At 36.0% G+C, this 14,790-nt stretch overlaps 1 protein-coding gene across 5 annotated transcripts; it reads left to right on the top strand.

Moving 5' to 3' along the window:
* The first annotated feature begins 109 nt into the window (after window positions 1-109).
* On the top strand, window positions 110-14,722 carry nsl1 (non-specific lethal 1). Of its 5 annotated transcripts, XM_053748978.2 has the most exons (13): window positions 110-319; window positions 471-591; window positions 1,660-1,744; window positions 3,632-4,680; window positions 6,778-6,904; window positions 7,962-8,176; window positions 8,479-8,630; window positions 9,317-9,448; window positions 9,897-9,984; window positions 10,168-10,299; window positions 11,081-11,159; window positions 11,455-11,682; window positions 11,949-14,722. In XM_053748978.2, exons 4-13 carry the CDS (start codon window positions 3,857-3,859, stop codon window positions 12,282-12,284), a joined length of 2,313 nt encoding a protein of 770 aa, XP_053604953.1. In that variant the 5' UTR covers window positions 110-319; window positions 471-591; window positions 1,660-1,744; window positions 3,632-3,856; the 3' UTR covers window positions 12,285-14,722. The 5 variants fall into 5 exon arrangements, with proteins under 5 accessions (XP_053604953.1, XP_053604954.1, XP_064292168.1 ...); XM_053748979.2 differs by lacking the exon at window positions 471-591; XM_064436098.1 differs by lacking the exons at window positions 110-319; window positions 471-591 and having other exon boundaries at window positions 1,604-1,744.
* Window positions 14,723-14,790: the final 68 nt, after the last annotated feature.

The raw sequence follows: 14,790 nt of genomic DNA, 5'->3' as shown, positions 1-14,790 counted from the left end.
AGCCGATTTTTATTTATTGCAACACTGAAATAATAATTTTGTAAGCGCGTTCCCTTTCCCAAAAATAAGTTATTATATCAATAATTATTTTTTTCTTTTTTTTCAGATTTTGTTAATATATCAAACAAAATATATTATTTCCACACGAACCTTGAGTAATTTATATTATTTCAATATCCTACATATTTTATTCTATCTATTGCCAAAAACTTCTGCACCTAGTTGATTACTTGGTATACTTTTTGTTCAATCTATTCTCATATAGCCCGACAAACACAAGGGATACAGATTTTTTTATTTTCTCGAAGATCATCAAAAAGTAAGTAAATTTTTGGTATTTATTTAATTGTAATATTAAATCCAGCCCAGCCCTACTGTTATTTAAATAATTATTGCTGTTCATCTGGTAAGCTGAAATTTAGGTTCCCTAGTTTCAAGACTTAACTCACAACTTTGATTCCCTGTTTCAGATCATAGTTACGATCTCTTACTCCCATCCCTGTACATATTCTGAATTCTATCTTCTCTTCAATTTTGTTTTGTGGAAGCAGTTGTTGCTGATCTGATTGTTGTAAACAGGGTGGGACTTGGGTAAGAAACTAAACTGAACAATTTATTTTTAAAGTAGATTTGGATTTTATTTAGTAGGTACTACATTATAAAAATTAATATTTTCCATTTTTAACTTGTTAATCTATACATACCTACAATGATAGTGATCAGTATTTGCCCTTTTATTCTAATAAAACAAAGCTAAACATTAAAACAGTTAGCTATAATAGGTATTTCGTTTAGGTCGTTTTGTAACAACATAAAAATCTTCATACAAAAACAAATAATTACCTACTTACTTGTTTGAACTTAAAACATAGGTATTTCAAGCAATTTTGAACTAGGCACAATTATCATTAACAACACCATAATTGCTTAGTAGTCATCTACTACTAAATTATATATTGGCATATTTTATTTCACAAAATAAAAGTGCTCCAAAGTAATTATTGTTTCTATCAGTAAGTACATTGCATTGATACATTCATACTTTATGTATGTATTGGTTTACTGTAAACCCCTGCATATTATTATATTATAAATCTGTGTAGTTTCTTTGAATCTAGCCTTTGCTAACCCATTCAAAAATAAATGTTTCAATTAAAATATATTCTCTCAAATTAAAAAAGTCCTTTTTGATATAAAACAACAAAAACTGATTAATTGAATTGACTATGAGTAGCGAATACAATTCTTTTGAAACTTAATGAAATATGTAAATGAGGTAGGTAATTACAATATCTAATACCTACTATGTTATCAAAATTATTAATATTATTGTAAACTGTGATAGGTTTGAATTACCACTGAATTTCTTCGTTTCAAGTATAAAAGCGGTGAAACAAACTGTTAATTGGTGTGCTTGTATGTATGCAATTTTGGGACAGGTAGTTTCAGCCTTGAATTTTTGGCTTTGGCTCATAAATGAACTACCATATATACAATACAATAATCATCCTTTTTTTAAAATGACAATTGTGACATTATTTACTTTTATGTCAAGCATCTGACATTTCTCTTATTGCTTGGTGAATTGACTGCTACTTGTGTATTTCAAAAGTAATGGCATTAAATTCGCCTATAAACATATTTATTAATACATTTTAGGTGAAAAGTGCTGGTTAAAATGGAGGAATTAATAATACTACATTTAAAAGTGAAGACCCATGCAACTGTCAAAATTGATATAAAGGTAAGAAGTTTTAATTAAAAATTTATTTTGGGTGCTTAGCTTCAGAGTATTTCTCAGGGTAGTTAGTTAACACAAGCCAAAAAAAGCCTTCCAAGTTTTACACAAGTGGAAGAATTAATTGGCCTGAATGCAACAATTTACTGAAATCTACCACCGCTATTTGGATTTATAAAATTTCAAAGGAGAGAAGGGTGCATCTGTTATATATCTACTTATATTGGTTAATTATATCATTATTGAGGATAGTTAGAATACTGTGCTTGTTCAATACGTTTACTTGACTTGAAATCAATATAGAGACAAGTGTTTGGTATTTTAAAATACATTCATCATCAGAATGTATAAAATGCATTCATTTTAATACAATAATTTTATTTTTGTAACAATTGTTATTAAAATAAGAGAAAATTTAACCTAATCATTTACTTAGGTAACTAGTATAAATGCAAGTAAATAAATGAATTACCTACATATGTTACAATAAATTGTACAGTTTCTTAGTATCTCATAGAATGGGGTGCTTATGCCCATTTACTGAATAATTAATTATATTGTATGTATGTACATAAGTACATAATTTTTAATATTTATCACTGAATTTTAGCAAGAATTTCATAGTAAAAGAACTTAATAGGATAGATATTTTCAAAGAATACATTAATCTAACTTTACAAAATAATAAAAATATTTATACAAAAATTACATATTGCTATTTGTAATATAATTGATTTTGGTAGAAATTCTCAAAACGTAAAAAGAAGCGTGCAAGCTTGCGTGTATTGACTGACGCCCGCAACGTTTCGTTTCATCTTTTCGTTCGTTTATTTTTATATTATTGGGACAACAACATACAAAAAAGTATTGACCGAATTAAATTTGGTACAAATTTTAATTTACAAATTCTGTACATATAGATAGTAACTTATTTTTCCAATCAAATTGTTTTTTCTTTTCACTAATTTATTCAATTTTGGTCACCGAAGATACATATTTTTTTTGTTTATATGAAATGGAACGTATCTGCTGTCAATGCTCGCACTTCCGGTGCCTAAGACATCAATAGTTACACTTTTTTAAAATAAAATTAATTCAAATTGTATTAGTTACTACAAAGACAACAATTTGTCTTCAAAATAGAAGTGATTAGAAATTACAATTATTAACCTGGAATTCAAACATGTTATAAATTTTCTAGATGCAACATATCACTAAACGATGTTTGCGACAAAAAAGTCATTGTTGTATTGCTTTATAACGTTAAATCAATGCTTGAATAAAAGTATTTTTTCCTATTTCCTATAAAATTGTGCTAAATAATGATATATTGCACTTAGATAATAAAGTAAATTTAATCGACCATATTTTGACTTTACCGCGCAAGTACACAAATTCAAGGACGATATCGGTATCTCTTTTCCACTTATGGCGTTTCCTATACGTGCTGTGCTTTGTGACTATTGCAACCTCGCTCGCTTGCTCTGTTTCGTCAGTTCGTCACTGAATTTGGTACATACCTACTCTTTGAATAGTGTTTTTTGGCCTGATTCCGCCATTTAATATTGTTAAATCTCCATTGTCATAATAGAGAAGTGGAATGCTAAAGTAAAAAAATCTTTTCGTTGTAGGAATTCCAATAGTGCTTATTAGTTGTAGATATAAAAGTGTGTTTTAAGTGTATCATTTCCTGTGTCATATCATACAGAAACAAGCAACTGCGCTCTGCTCGCTAGCGTACTCTTTTCGTTATCACGTGGGTCAAATTTCGAATTATATGCCTATTCAAAATGTGTTTCTTGTGCTTGTTGTGAACGTCGAACTCACCATGCGAACTTCAATTTCAAACATACATAAACCGGCTCGTAATCGGACGTAAACGTTGTTTTTCAGAAGCGCGCCGCTCCGTTTTCGTTTCGTCAGCTGCGTCTCGCTATGGAACCGGCGGGAGATTAATCCCGGAGGGGATGCTTACGGTGGATTGCGGTTAAGTGCAGTGTAGTGCTAGTGTTGTGAACGTGATTTGAGTAGGAGTGTTACATAAGGGTCGGGATGCGTAGAGTCGGAAGCCCGCCCTGACGCGGCGCGCCGGCGGCCGCGGCGGGCAAGGCGCGTGTCATGGCCCCGGCCCTGTCCGCGACAACCCGTACATTCGATTCATCAGACAACGCGGAAAAGCCGTTATTCCATCGACGGGCGCTTGCGTCCGTCGATAACCTATCAGCACCCATGGAGGAAGACGATATGGGGCTCCAGAGCCAGCCAAGTCTCGCCAAAGACTCCCAGGAAATGGAGCAGATCTTAGTTGAACTAGGGAACAGTGATCTAGCCCCTGACTTGCTCCAAGCTATCAAAACTCTAGAAGGAGGAGACGGGCTGTCAACTGGTGACACTGATGCTATATTTCCTCTGTCTGGCTTTGATTTGACTGACACAGTTGAATCTGAAGGTGATGCAGCTGAGGATAAAATAAGATTAATTCAGGCACGCCTTGAGAGAAGATGTGCATTTTTACAAAGGCGTCTAAGAATATTACAAGCTAGAGCTATTGGTAAAAGAATATCGGAAGAGGCGGCTCAGACTTTTGAGAAGTGTGCTCGGGCTGCCCGGAAGGATGGAGGAGGTAGGCCAATGGGATTGAAAGCCTTTTTGAAAAGGGTAGAGACAACAGCAGCTTTACAGGCCAGTGCTGCATCAAGATCAGTTGTTGGGCCTAAGTATTATCGTGCAGGGACATCAAAGGGGGATGCATCAAGGTCTGCCTCTGTGGGGATACCATCTGGGACTCTCACTGGGCTGGAGGATACTGCTGGCGCCTTGCGTTCCCATTTGTCAATGGTGAAGCAGGAGCTGGATTCGGATGCAACAGCGTCCTCATCTGGAGCTGAGAGCAATGACGAGGCAGTGGTCTACAACAACCCACATCAGCAACACATGCCCATGTGAGTCATCTTTGTTTATCTGACTTTAGTACCTATAATAATTTTAATATGTGATTATCTCCATGTTAATGTACCATGTGTTTCAGTACCCTTGTTTTATCAACTCCATTAATTATAATAAAACTTATATGGAGGTTAATAAAATCTATTAATGAGCCAACATAGAAAAAGAAATATCTATGACTCACTTTTAAGATGATAATCTTACCTACTTATTGATACCTATTTCCATAGTAATATTATAAAGAGAAAAGATTTGTGTTTTGTTTGTATCAAATAAATTCAAAAATTACTGGACCAATTTTTATCAAATTTGGCATAGAAATAGAGACTTTAGACTAGAGCAGTCACCAGCAAGAGTAACAAAGGCAATTTTTTTAATACATGATTTAAAGAAGTCAAGTATGTAGTATACAATAGTAGGTATATTCATTAAAATTGAGAATATTTAACTGTCAATTTATCTGTGTCATCACAAGCAATCATATGAAAGAGTAAGCAATTCGGTAACATTAAAATGTGATAATTTTGTTTAGTATTCACTGCAACTACCAGTCATGTTTAGATATTTTTTTTGTTTACCTACCTACCCAACTTATAAGTAGGTACCTACCTACATAGAGTAGCAAAGTTACAACACAGATATGGAAATAAACCACTAATTTCCTAATATTATAAATGCAAAAGTAAGTTTGTTAATTTCTTACTTCTTCACACATACCTCATACCTAATCTCTTGATATTTCTCATACATATAGTAAGTACAGAGTAGGACATGCAGTAGGTGGGAAAATCATGTGAGTCAAGCCACAGGTAAAACATATCTTCTGTTTAAATCAAAGCCTTATCTTAAAGTTTACAAACACAAATAAGCTTGAAAGGGAAATTGCTCAATGTTTCACCAACCCTTTCCAAATTTACTTTGGCCACTCACTCAGTTATACAAGAGATGTGGTATCAAAGGTTGCAAAAGTATTGCATCATCCTTTATATTGATGAAAAGGGTTGGAAGTGTTGTTTATATACTTATTTTAATCATAAAATATTGTCAATAGCTTTTATTTTAATTAGTAGTTAGTATCTTCACATTTGTCTCAACATAAATAGATAGCTGTTAATTTGCACCCAATTTATAGTTTGGTCTGACTATCTCTTGACCAGTTATTATTTACCTAGGTACTTCATTTACAATTTATTTAAATGTAATTTTATAACTTTTAAATCAATATATATACCTTAAACAAATTTGGCACAGGTAAGGCTATGTTCTATGTATCAGCAAGCAGTTTGCTGAACTTTGGTGGTTTCGACATTGCCTGTTTTTCATTATCATAAAAAGAAGCTCACATGTATGTTCATTCTTGTTAGCATTTGTCTGAGTTTGCCAGTAGTGTGTAGAAGGCCCTTATAGACATATTGTCAAGTAGTACTTAGTTTCTATCATATGCTTAATTTGTATTTATATTTTCTGTGTTATGTAAACAATAGATCAGAAAAAATTTCAAGTTCAATTAAATCTTACTCTGGCTTATCATTTGGTTTTTTGATAACATACTAATGTACCTAATGTATGATTGAATCTGAAAGGAGGTTGTTGACACCTATTTAGTGTGTAATCATTAGGTCAATGACACCATCTAGTATGAAATCATGTAAGAACTTCCTATCCATTCAGTACAGTTTTGCTAAAGACAAATTTTGTTAATGCTGTGCACTGATGAGATAATTTATTTATTATCAATATATTTAAATAGGTAGTGAAGAGTTAAAAGACGAAAGACTCAAAGGCTAGTGTCAGCTGGCTTATGAGATAGTGATTTTTTAATAAATTAAAAGTTTATTGTAAGGAATAATAAAAAATTTGAAGAATAACCCCACAGAAGAAATACGTGCAAATGTGGATAGGTATATCTATTGGATATAAATAGGTACAATTAAACAATACTAACATTAATATAAAATTATTAATACTATAGTATTTTATACTAAAGTTTGTTCTGACAACAAACAAATCCGAAAAATGTGTCTTAAATGTAAGTGTGCAATCACCAATTTTTACAGAACTCAATAATGTCTATAAATCGGTTCATTTTGCAGTGAGAAACGAGCTCTATGGTCGTGGCAGAGAACCCGTGCGTCCATCGCGTCACGCTGGTGCTGGCTGCAGGCGCAGGTTCAGGAGTTGGAGTACAAGATCCGTCAGCACAATGACCTCCATAAGCAGGTATGTGGTTTCCTTCATCTGAAAACCTATTCATTGTTCTCTCTCATCTGAGCGTTTTCTCGGTTCCTTCCACAGCCCAGGGTCCGAAAACTACTCATTATTCTCTCTCATATCTTCCCGTGTTCTCGGCGGCATTCGGAGCTGTGATGCCGCAAAGCCGGGGCTCGTCCATTTTGTATTAATTAGATACAGAAATAACATTTAACATCGTAATTTAATAGTCAAACATCATAGTTTATGTAAAGCCTTGTTTTTGGACATTATACATACATAGGTACCAAAAAATGAGCGGCAGCGAGCTAAATGCTAAACGTGTAACCTTGCCTCAACAAGTATGTCTGAAATTGTTTCAGCATGGTCGTGTTATAGATTTTGGTTTAGCAAACATTGTGTAATGCCGGCTATACACTGTCGGCAAACTCTATAGCAGCCATAAAATATATTGTTTGTTTTATTTTTCTGTCCTTGTCTCTCGTCAAAAGGAGGGCTTCTATGGCTATTTATAGAAGGGCTAGAGAGTGACAGGGTACATTTTACCGCGAGCGAGCTCGTTGGAAGCAGCTAGTGGCAGCGAGCAAGACTTCATTTTCTTGTTCAAATTTGGGGATCAAAAATATCCTATGTGCTATCCCAAGTTGTTAAGTTCAATGTATCTAAAATCCATCCAATAGACTTTGCGAGATTGAGAATATTTCACCATTTTGGTCCAATTTTTTTTTCTGTCGCTGGAGGCCCCGTGATCAATCGAAATTACCATCATCCATACTTTTTAAAATTATCATCTGCTTAACTTTATTTTCTTTATGTGATTGGCACAGCTTGTCAGTCTCTTCCACTTCTCCCTATCCCTGTGTTAAATTGTAAATTATTGTTATGTTCTGTTTAACCTTGTATTACACGTTTGTCTGTATGTTCGCTATAAGCTCCAAAACTACAGCACGGATTTTTATGCGGTTTTCATCTACCTACCTACATATAGTCTGATTAGGGAGGAAAGTTTATTAAGTTTTTACCTGAGCGTAAAAATGAATAGATTTCAAATTCTTCGTTATTTCAGGTCCGCGAAGCTAAAGGTCCCGTGGAGTTCGAAGGTTCGCCTGTGGGCTACGAAGGGTGCCTCCCAGGGTCCCCGTTGGCGGACGATGACCCCGCGACCGAGACTTGCGCGAGACATCGCCCTCTCAAGAGGGAGACCTTCCGGAAACGGAAGTTGCTGCAGATGCACAATCTGCATATAGCCACCAATAAAGCTGCTAAACCGTCTGACGTCAGGTATGCAATGAAATATTTTTTAACTAGCTGTATTCTGGGGCTTTACTCCGAATAGAATGAATAGTGAAAATGATAAGTCCGTCGCCGGGTTCAGTTTTGATTGAACATTCTTACAATATTATTTCAGCTAGGGAACTCCTTAGGGCCCGAGGGGCTCAATTTGGCGGAGGATCATCAAAAATCTTCCATCTCCATTACATAATACTTGAACGGCTCCTCAAAGGACATGATTTAAAAAAATACAAGATCTCTCAGTCTACAATAAAAGCTTTTGTTCATTAAAAAATGAATGATGATTGTAGATGCAGCTGCCAGTACGACGTGGAGAGTTGCGCAGTGTGCACGGGCCGCGCGGAGCCCACAGCGCCGCCGCCGCCGCTCAGCGCGCTCGGCGCCGCGCAGCGAGTGGCCGCCGCCGACTGCGGCTGCCATCCCGTGCTCAGTGACGTCACAGGTCTGATCTCACGTTTCATAGCTCACGGTGAAGGAACGAGAAACGTGCGTACTAGTTTATTTTGGAAGTGTGTTGACTACTAGCTTTTAATGGCTTGAATAAACACACTCGATAAGAAAAGCGCATGAACAGGGTGGTGGATGAGTATAGAGGGAGCAAGTGAAATGTTGATGATAGGCATGATAATAGTATGTATGTCACTCAATGGGGTAGTATAACAAAAAATAAAATAGCTTCCCATTGTCTGTCCCTATATATGCTTAGATCCTTTAAAGTACCGAGAGGTCCCGGCTTCGATCCCCGGTCGGATCAGATGGAAAATGATCTTTTTCTGATTGGCCTGGGTCTTGGATGTTTATCTATATATGTATATGTTATAAAATATTGTTATATCATTGACTTAGTATCCCATAACACAAGTCTAGAACTTACTTTGGGGCTAGCTCAATCTGTGTAATTTGTCTTAATATATTTATTTATTATTTAAAACTAATGAGAGATTCAAGAAGGTTTATATATAATTATCACATGGATAATATTGCATCCGAGCGAAGCCGGGGCGACCCGATCTCGCCGTTTACCGCCCACAGTACACGGTAATAGAGGCGAGTTTTCAATGAATTTGGGTAAGTTGATGTGGTGTTGATTGTACGCATGTAGTGCAATATATCCGCGTCTTGCTGCAGACATCCCGGCGTCGACGCACATAGCGGCGCTGTGCTCGCGGCCGTGGTTCCGGCCGCTACAGAAGGCCCGCGCACCCCCCTCCCGCCTCGACCCCGCGCCCCGTGCCAAGCACGCGCGCAGGCATCCGCCACGTGAGTACACACACTACATGAATCACCTTAATAACTGTGACAATTTCATTTTTACTCTCACCATCGTTAGCCCCTTTTGCCGACTTTATATCAGATGTCATGCCTCGTTGTCAGCCCTCGACCTCGTCTCGGGTCTAAACGTACACTCTCGATAGAATCTGTTACTTTATTTTCTCCATGTATTATATTATGTGTCATTGCCATCCAATGACAGACCATTGCGAAAGTAATTAAGTGATTTCATTGCCACTAACGCGGACTACTGCGCCATCGAGCTACTCTTTTTTCTTCAGGTAGTTTTTACTGTATTTTTGACGTATTAGTCGTAAAAGTCATGTCAGACACCTTAGACGATTTTAATAAAATCGTACACCATTGGGATTCCTGCAAATTCAGTAAATAACATACTTTTAACTGTTGCAAAAATGAGTTCGTTTTTTTTTTTCAGGGTTGAAAAGAGGAAGGCCGCCGTTGTCGCGCAAAATAAAAGAGAGAGAACGCGAGGAGGACAACACTACACCGTCTGGACAGGAAAGGTAATCACTAAACTGATTTTTATAACGGTGAAATAAACAAAATTTGTGATTAGTCTAATTAAAAATCAAGCTGGTTTACTTACGAGTCTTTCACTTGACCAAATGTGTTTCGAAATGTGGCTGCTAGTAGATTCGATTACATAATTGTAATATTCTTGTAATAAAATGATTGTTGTATTGAAGGAGCCGCGGTCGAACAAGTACTGAGAGTCGCCGCCGACAGTCATACGACATCGACAACATCGTGATCCCGCAGAGCGTGGCCGCCAACACCCGCCCGCAGATACTCACCTACAAGGAGATCATCACGCCCAAGTATGTTATATGTTACTGCTGCCGAGATCAGACGGTGTTACAGCATCGAGATGGCGAAAAATTCAGGCGAGCGAAGCCGTGGATTAAAGCTAATAATATGAATGCTAACTAATATTATAAATGCACGCTATATACTCGACGAATCTTCCTGAAATTTTGAATACAAGTAGTTTGAAGTATGGAGAAGGACATAGGGTAACTTTCATCCCGGAAAAATAACTGTTCCCGTGGGAAAGTAAGTGGGCCAAGACGCGGGCAATGGTTAGTGTTACATAATAAATATCTAATCTGTTTGCGTGCCCGATATAGTCTATGATGAAGATTACGATAACATGTCTGTATCATATAGGTTAATTTTGTTTGAATGTCTTTTTACTTATCATTTATATGTTTTATTTAGGTAAAACTATAATAAACACCTAAACCTTCCTCATGAATCAATCTATCTATATAAAACGCCGCATCAAAATACGTTGCGTAATTTAAGATCTAAGCATACATAGGAACAATGCGGCGTTTTATATAGATAAGAGAATGAGAAGCAATTTTGTTTTGTGTATATATACGAGTATAGTGTTTATATGGGGTTCCTCATGGAAATTTTTCCAGCATTAAAGGTTCTCAGCAAACTTAACTATATGTAGGTATGTGAAATTAAAAAAAACAATGATTTAAATGTAGAAGAAAAAAGAAAGTAAAATAAAATTATCTCACTTTGGCAGTTTTCATATTATTTTCATTTGAGATTTCATTGAGTGTATTTATTTATGTTTTTTTACAGATGGCGAGTGTTAGAAATTCCAGAGATGCCGTTGAATAACGGTGTTACAAGATCAAGTAGGATTTCATTCGAGAGCGAGGTTCGTATATTTAATGTTAAATTTTATTTGCTTTCTGTTTTTAGAGCAGAGATCATAATTTTATATTTACTTTTGATATTATAAATTGGCTATTTGACTCAGTAAAAATTAAAAAGCATGAATGTATAAACAATCAAACTCGATACCTGTTTGCTGCGCTATGGAATTCGGCAATAGACTCAGTTTTAAGTAGTACATTTATGTCGTCAATAAGTGATGTATATCATCATCCCAAGTCGACTAAACAATTTTGAGTTTATGTGGCAAAATAAATGGAAAAAAAAATGTATTGTAGGAAGAAGACGTATCGGAAAACGCAGTGCACGCGCGCCACGTCCTAGCGGAGCGACGCGAGCGCGCGCGCTACCTACGCGGCGCCGCCGGCCGCCGCGCGCGCCACCACGCGCTGCTCGCGCACGCTGACGCCGCGCCGCGTGATGACGTCACGCCACGTGCTGACGTCACGCCGCAGCTGCCGACTCCGCCACTCGCCCCGCCCGCCACGCCCGCGCCGCCCGGCGAGGTTTGTATACGGAAAGATTGATTTCGTTTTTCTGCAATTTTTTTTACGTGATAAAAATAGACTTTAAGTCCGCCGTTTTCATGTTTTGTAATAAATATAAATACATTATATACATATGGGCATTATACGTGGGCTTTTAACTAATTTCAGTTAGGTAATTTGAAATAAATTGTATGTACGACACTCCAAATGCCCGATTATTAGCCTCTTCTCCCCGTCACTTGGACAAGTCATCCTCACTACAACAGCACTCCCAACACTTGCAGACAGTGCGGCCGTACTCGCCGCGTCAGTTCCCGCTAGCGGAGCACACGTACATGGGCATGCTGTCGGCCATGCCGGCCGGATTCCGGCCCGGCAGCCCCGCCGGCCCCGGCAGCCCCGCCGGGCCCGGCAGCGCCGCCGACCCCGGCAGCGCCACCGGCCCCGGCAGCGTCGGCAGCGCCGGCAGCGTGGGTGCGCCGCCGCCCGCCGCCGACGAGGACAACAGCAGCACTCTCTCTCCCATGTCGCCCCTCATCTTCGACGGCGACGACCCTGATGACGTCGAATGGGATCCCAGCAGCGAGAAAGCAGAGCGGAGAAAAAGTGCGTTCAGATAAATACAGCGGTGTTGTGTCGCCAGTGATATTTGATCAAATGGTTCGGAACATTTTGGATAAGATTTGAATTTCAAGGAAATTAAGCAACGAAGTGTCCTCGTTTTGAAGCGATAATGATATGAAAATAGGAAGAGAAATGTGGATTATTCATATAATATGTATGTGATTAATATCTGGATAAACATCAATGTTGAAGTAGTGAAAACAGATTTTTTCTAGTTGCAGTTTTTTCTTGTAAGATTTTTTTGACAGAAAGCTATTGATTTAACATTGCCTTAAATTTCATTCTTTGTGTAATTAACACAAAGCGACGAGGAAATAAGGAGACAATAAGGAGTTGTAATTTATTTTTCTATTGCAACACAGATGACATTAGATATCTCCTGTACTATATGAATATCTTTCTTTGAAATAATTGAGATATTTTGAGAATATCCTGTAAATAATTGTGTATATTTAGTTGCATTCATAAGATTTCATATATATGGTTTTTTTGGTTCAAATTTATAGGTGTAATAATTTTTAATATGGTTTTGAGAAAAGGTTCCATTTTCAGTTTATTATGAGCAAAAGTAAGTCCAATTAAAAATAAATTAAAGTTATATTAATTTTAGCTTAATTGGGTAATAAAACTAAAATTAATCTGTATGTAATAATCTTTGGAAATATTTCAATACTTCTATATTGGTTATTTGGTTGGATATTTACATGTTGAATTAATTTTGAGGAAGAAATTCTCTTAATCACTGGCGCCAGTTATTTTTAACAGATTTAGGTTCTAAAGGTTTATAGTGCACCTAATACTGATTAATGCTACTATTATGTCTATGTCAAAATTTTATGGTTGCCAACTTTGTTCAGACAATGAAACTAATTGGTGCATGGATTATTAACAACAAAAAAATGTACAGAAATTGATTTTTCATTTACAAACATTAATGTACTCTGTAATTAGTAGTTGGCCCTGTGTACCAATTAGATGTTGCTCTGAAATTAAGTTAATGATAAGTTGAATTATTATTTGACTAAACTAATGAATTAATGCATTGTTTTAAATGAACTAAAGTATTTAATTTGAAGCCCAAAAACAACTAAAAGCTTTATTGTTTAGATGTATAGATGTACTAAGCATATAAATAGTAAGTGTATTATAAATTGTAAAAACAATTCATTTAACTTTGTTGATTAGTGCATGCGGACATTTTGTTTGCAGTGAATAATTTAAAATGTGTTCAAACATTCCTGTCTATTTATAGTCTGAAAGGTGAAAGCTTTGGGAGGTTTCGCCATTTCGTGATGTAAATTATTTCATATAGTGAACAGTTTTGATTGCATCATAATCATGACTGACTGAGCTCACAAAAAAAAAACAGATTCATTTTCTTTTTAGCTGGTTTAATACACATTTTTAACATAATCCCCAAATCCGCATGTGTATAATATTTACATACATAAATTTATTGTAAGTTAAGGCATATACCTATTGGGCAATAATTGATTACGAATATTAGTTACGAATTTTCATCCATTTTCATTTGATGATAGATACAATATAGATATTTTCAGTTATTGCCTAATGAGTGCTACTTTAATTTTAGGTAATCTTATAAGAAAGCCCTTCGTTGCTTAGCGACATTTTAATAGACATTTGGGCACTGAATAGTAACTTATAGACTGGCTAAAATACGAGTTATGCGAATCTCTGAAAGAGGAAAAATTTTGGTCCGTGAATGTGGAATGTAGCCAAATTATCGCATGTATATTGTATACTATGAAGAATGTTTCGTTTGTAGATAGCGAATATGAGTGATGTTCAACTATCTGCGAATTCGATTGTAATGTAATAAGTGTTATGTGAATATAACTAATATCAGATGCAACATGTTAGTATGTTAGAATTATTTATCTCATTCAATATGCACTAAGTGTGAGAAATACATACTTTACGATTCTTGAAATAAATATTATTAATGATATCACAAAGCCAGTCAAGTTTCCATAAGATAACAGCTTCTTTGAAATGATGAATTCTTAATTTGGTTATTTAAACAGATTCATGGGCTTATGCAAAAACCTTTTCTGCCATTGGAAAAAATACTAGTCATCTGTCACATCGTGATCAAATTACCTGGCACTACTTTCCATACATAAAACATTGCTAAATGAAGAAAAAATGTATTGCAGGATTGTTGAATGTAAAGTTTGAAATTTATTTCGTGTTTTCTACAAGCTTATCCCGTTGTGCTTTTAACTGTAACTTAAATGTACATACATAGTTTCTCTAAGAATGTATTTGAGAACTTTCTTTTAAAGGGAAGCCAAAGTCTTCTTGTTTTTATTATGTAAGTGTAGTATAGGTTTTTTTAAGGTGACGATATGAGTCGAATGCTTGAAAAAGGGAAAGTGTATGATAAATAAAAGTTAAATTTCAATGAGTTCATGTAGCGTTTGATTTGCATAACTATTAGTTACCAGAGATGAGGCCAGATAAGGGCCATGGTCGATT

The sequence above is a fragment of the Plodia interpunctella genome, chromosome 8, assembly GCF_027563975.2.
Source record: "Plodia interpunctella isolate USDA-ARS_2022_Savannah chromosome 8, ilPloInte3.2, whole genome shotgun sequence".
NCBI classification, from domain to species: Eukaryota; Metazoa; Arthropoda; class Insecta; order Lepidoptera; family Pyralidae; genus Plodia; species Plodia interpunctella.
The sequence above is the reverse complement of the archived record's forward strand: the minus strand, read 5'-3'. Positions and strand labels throughout refer to the sequence as shown.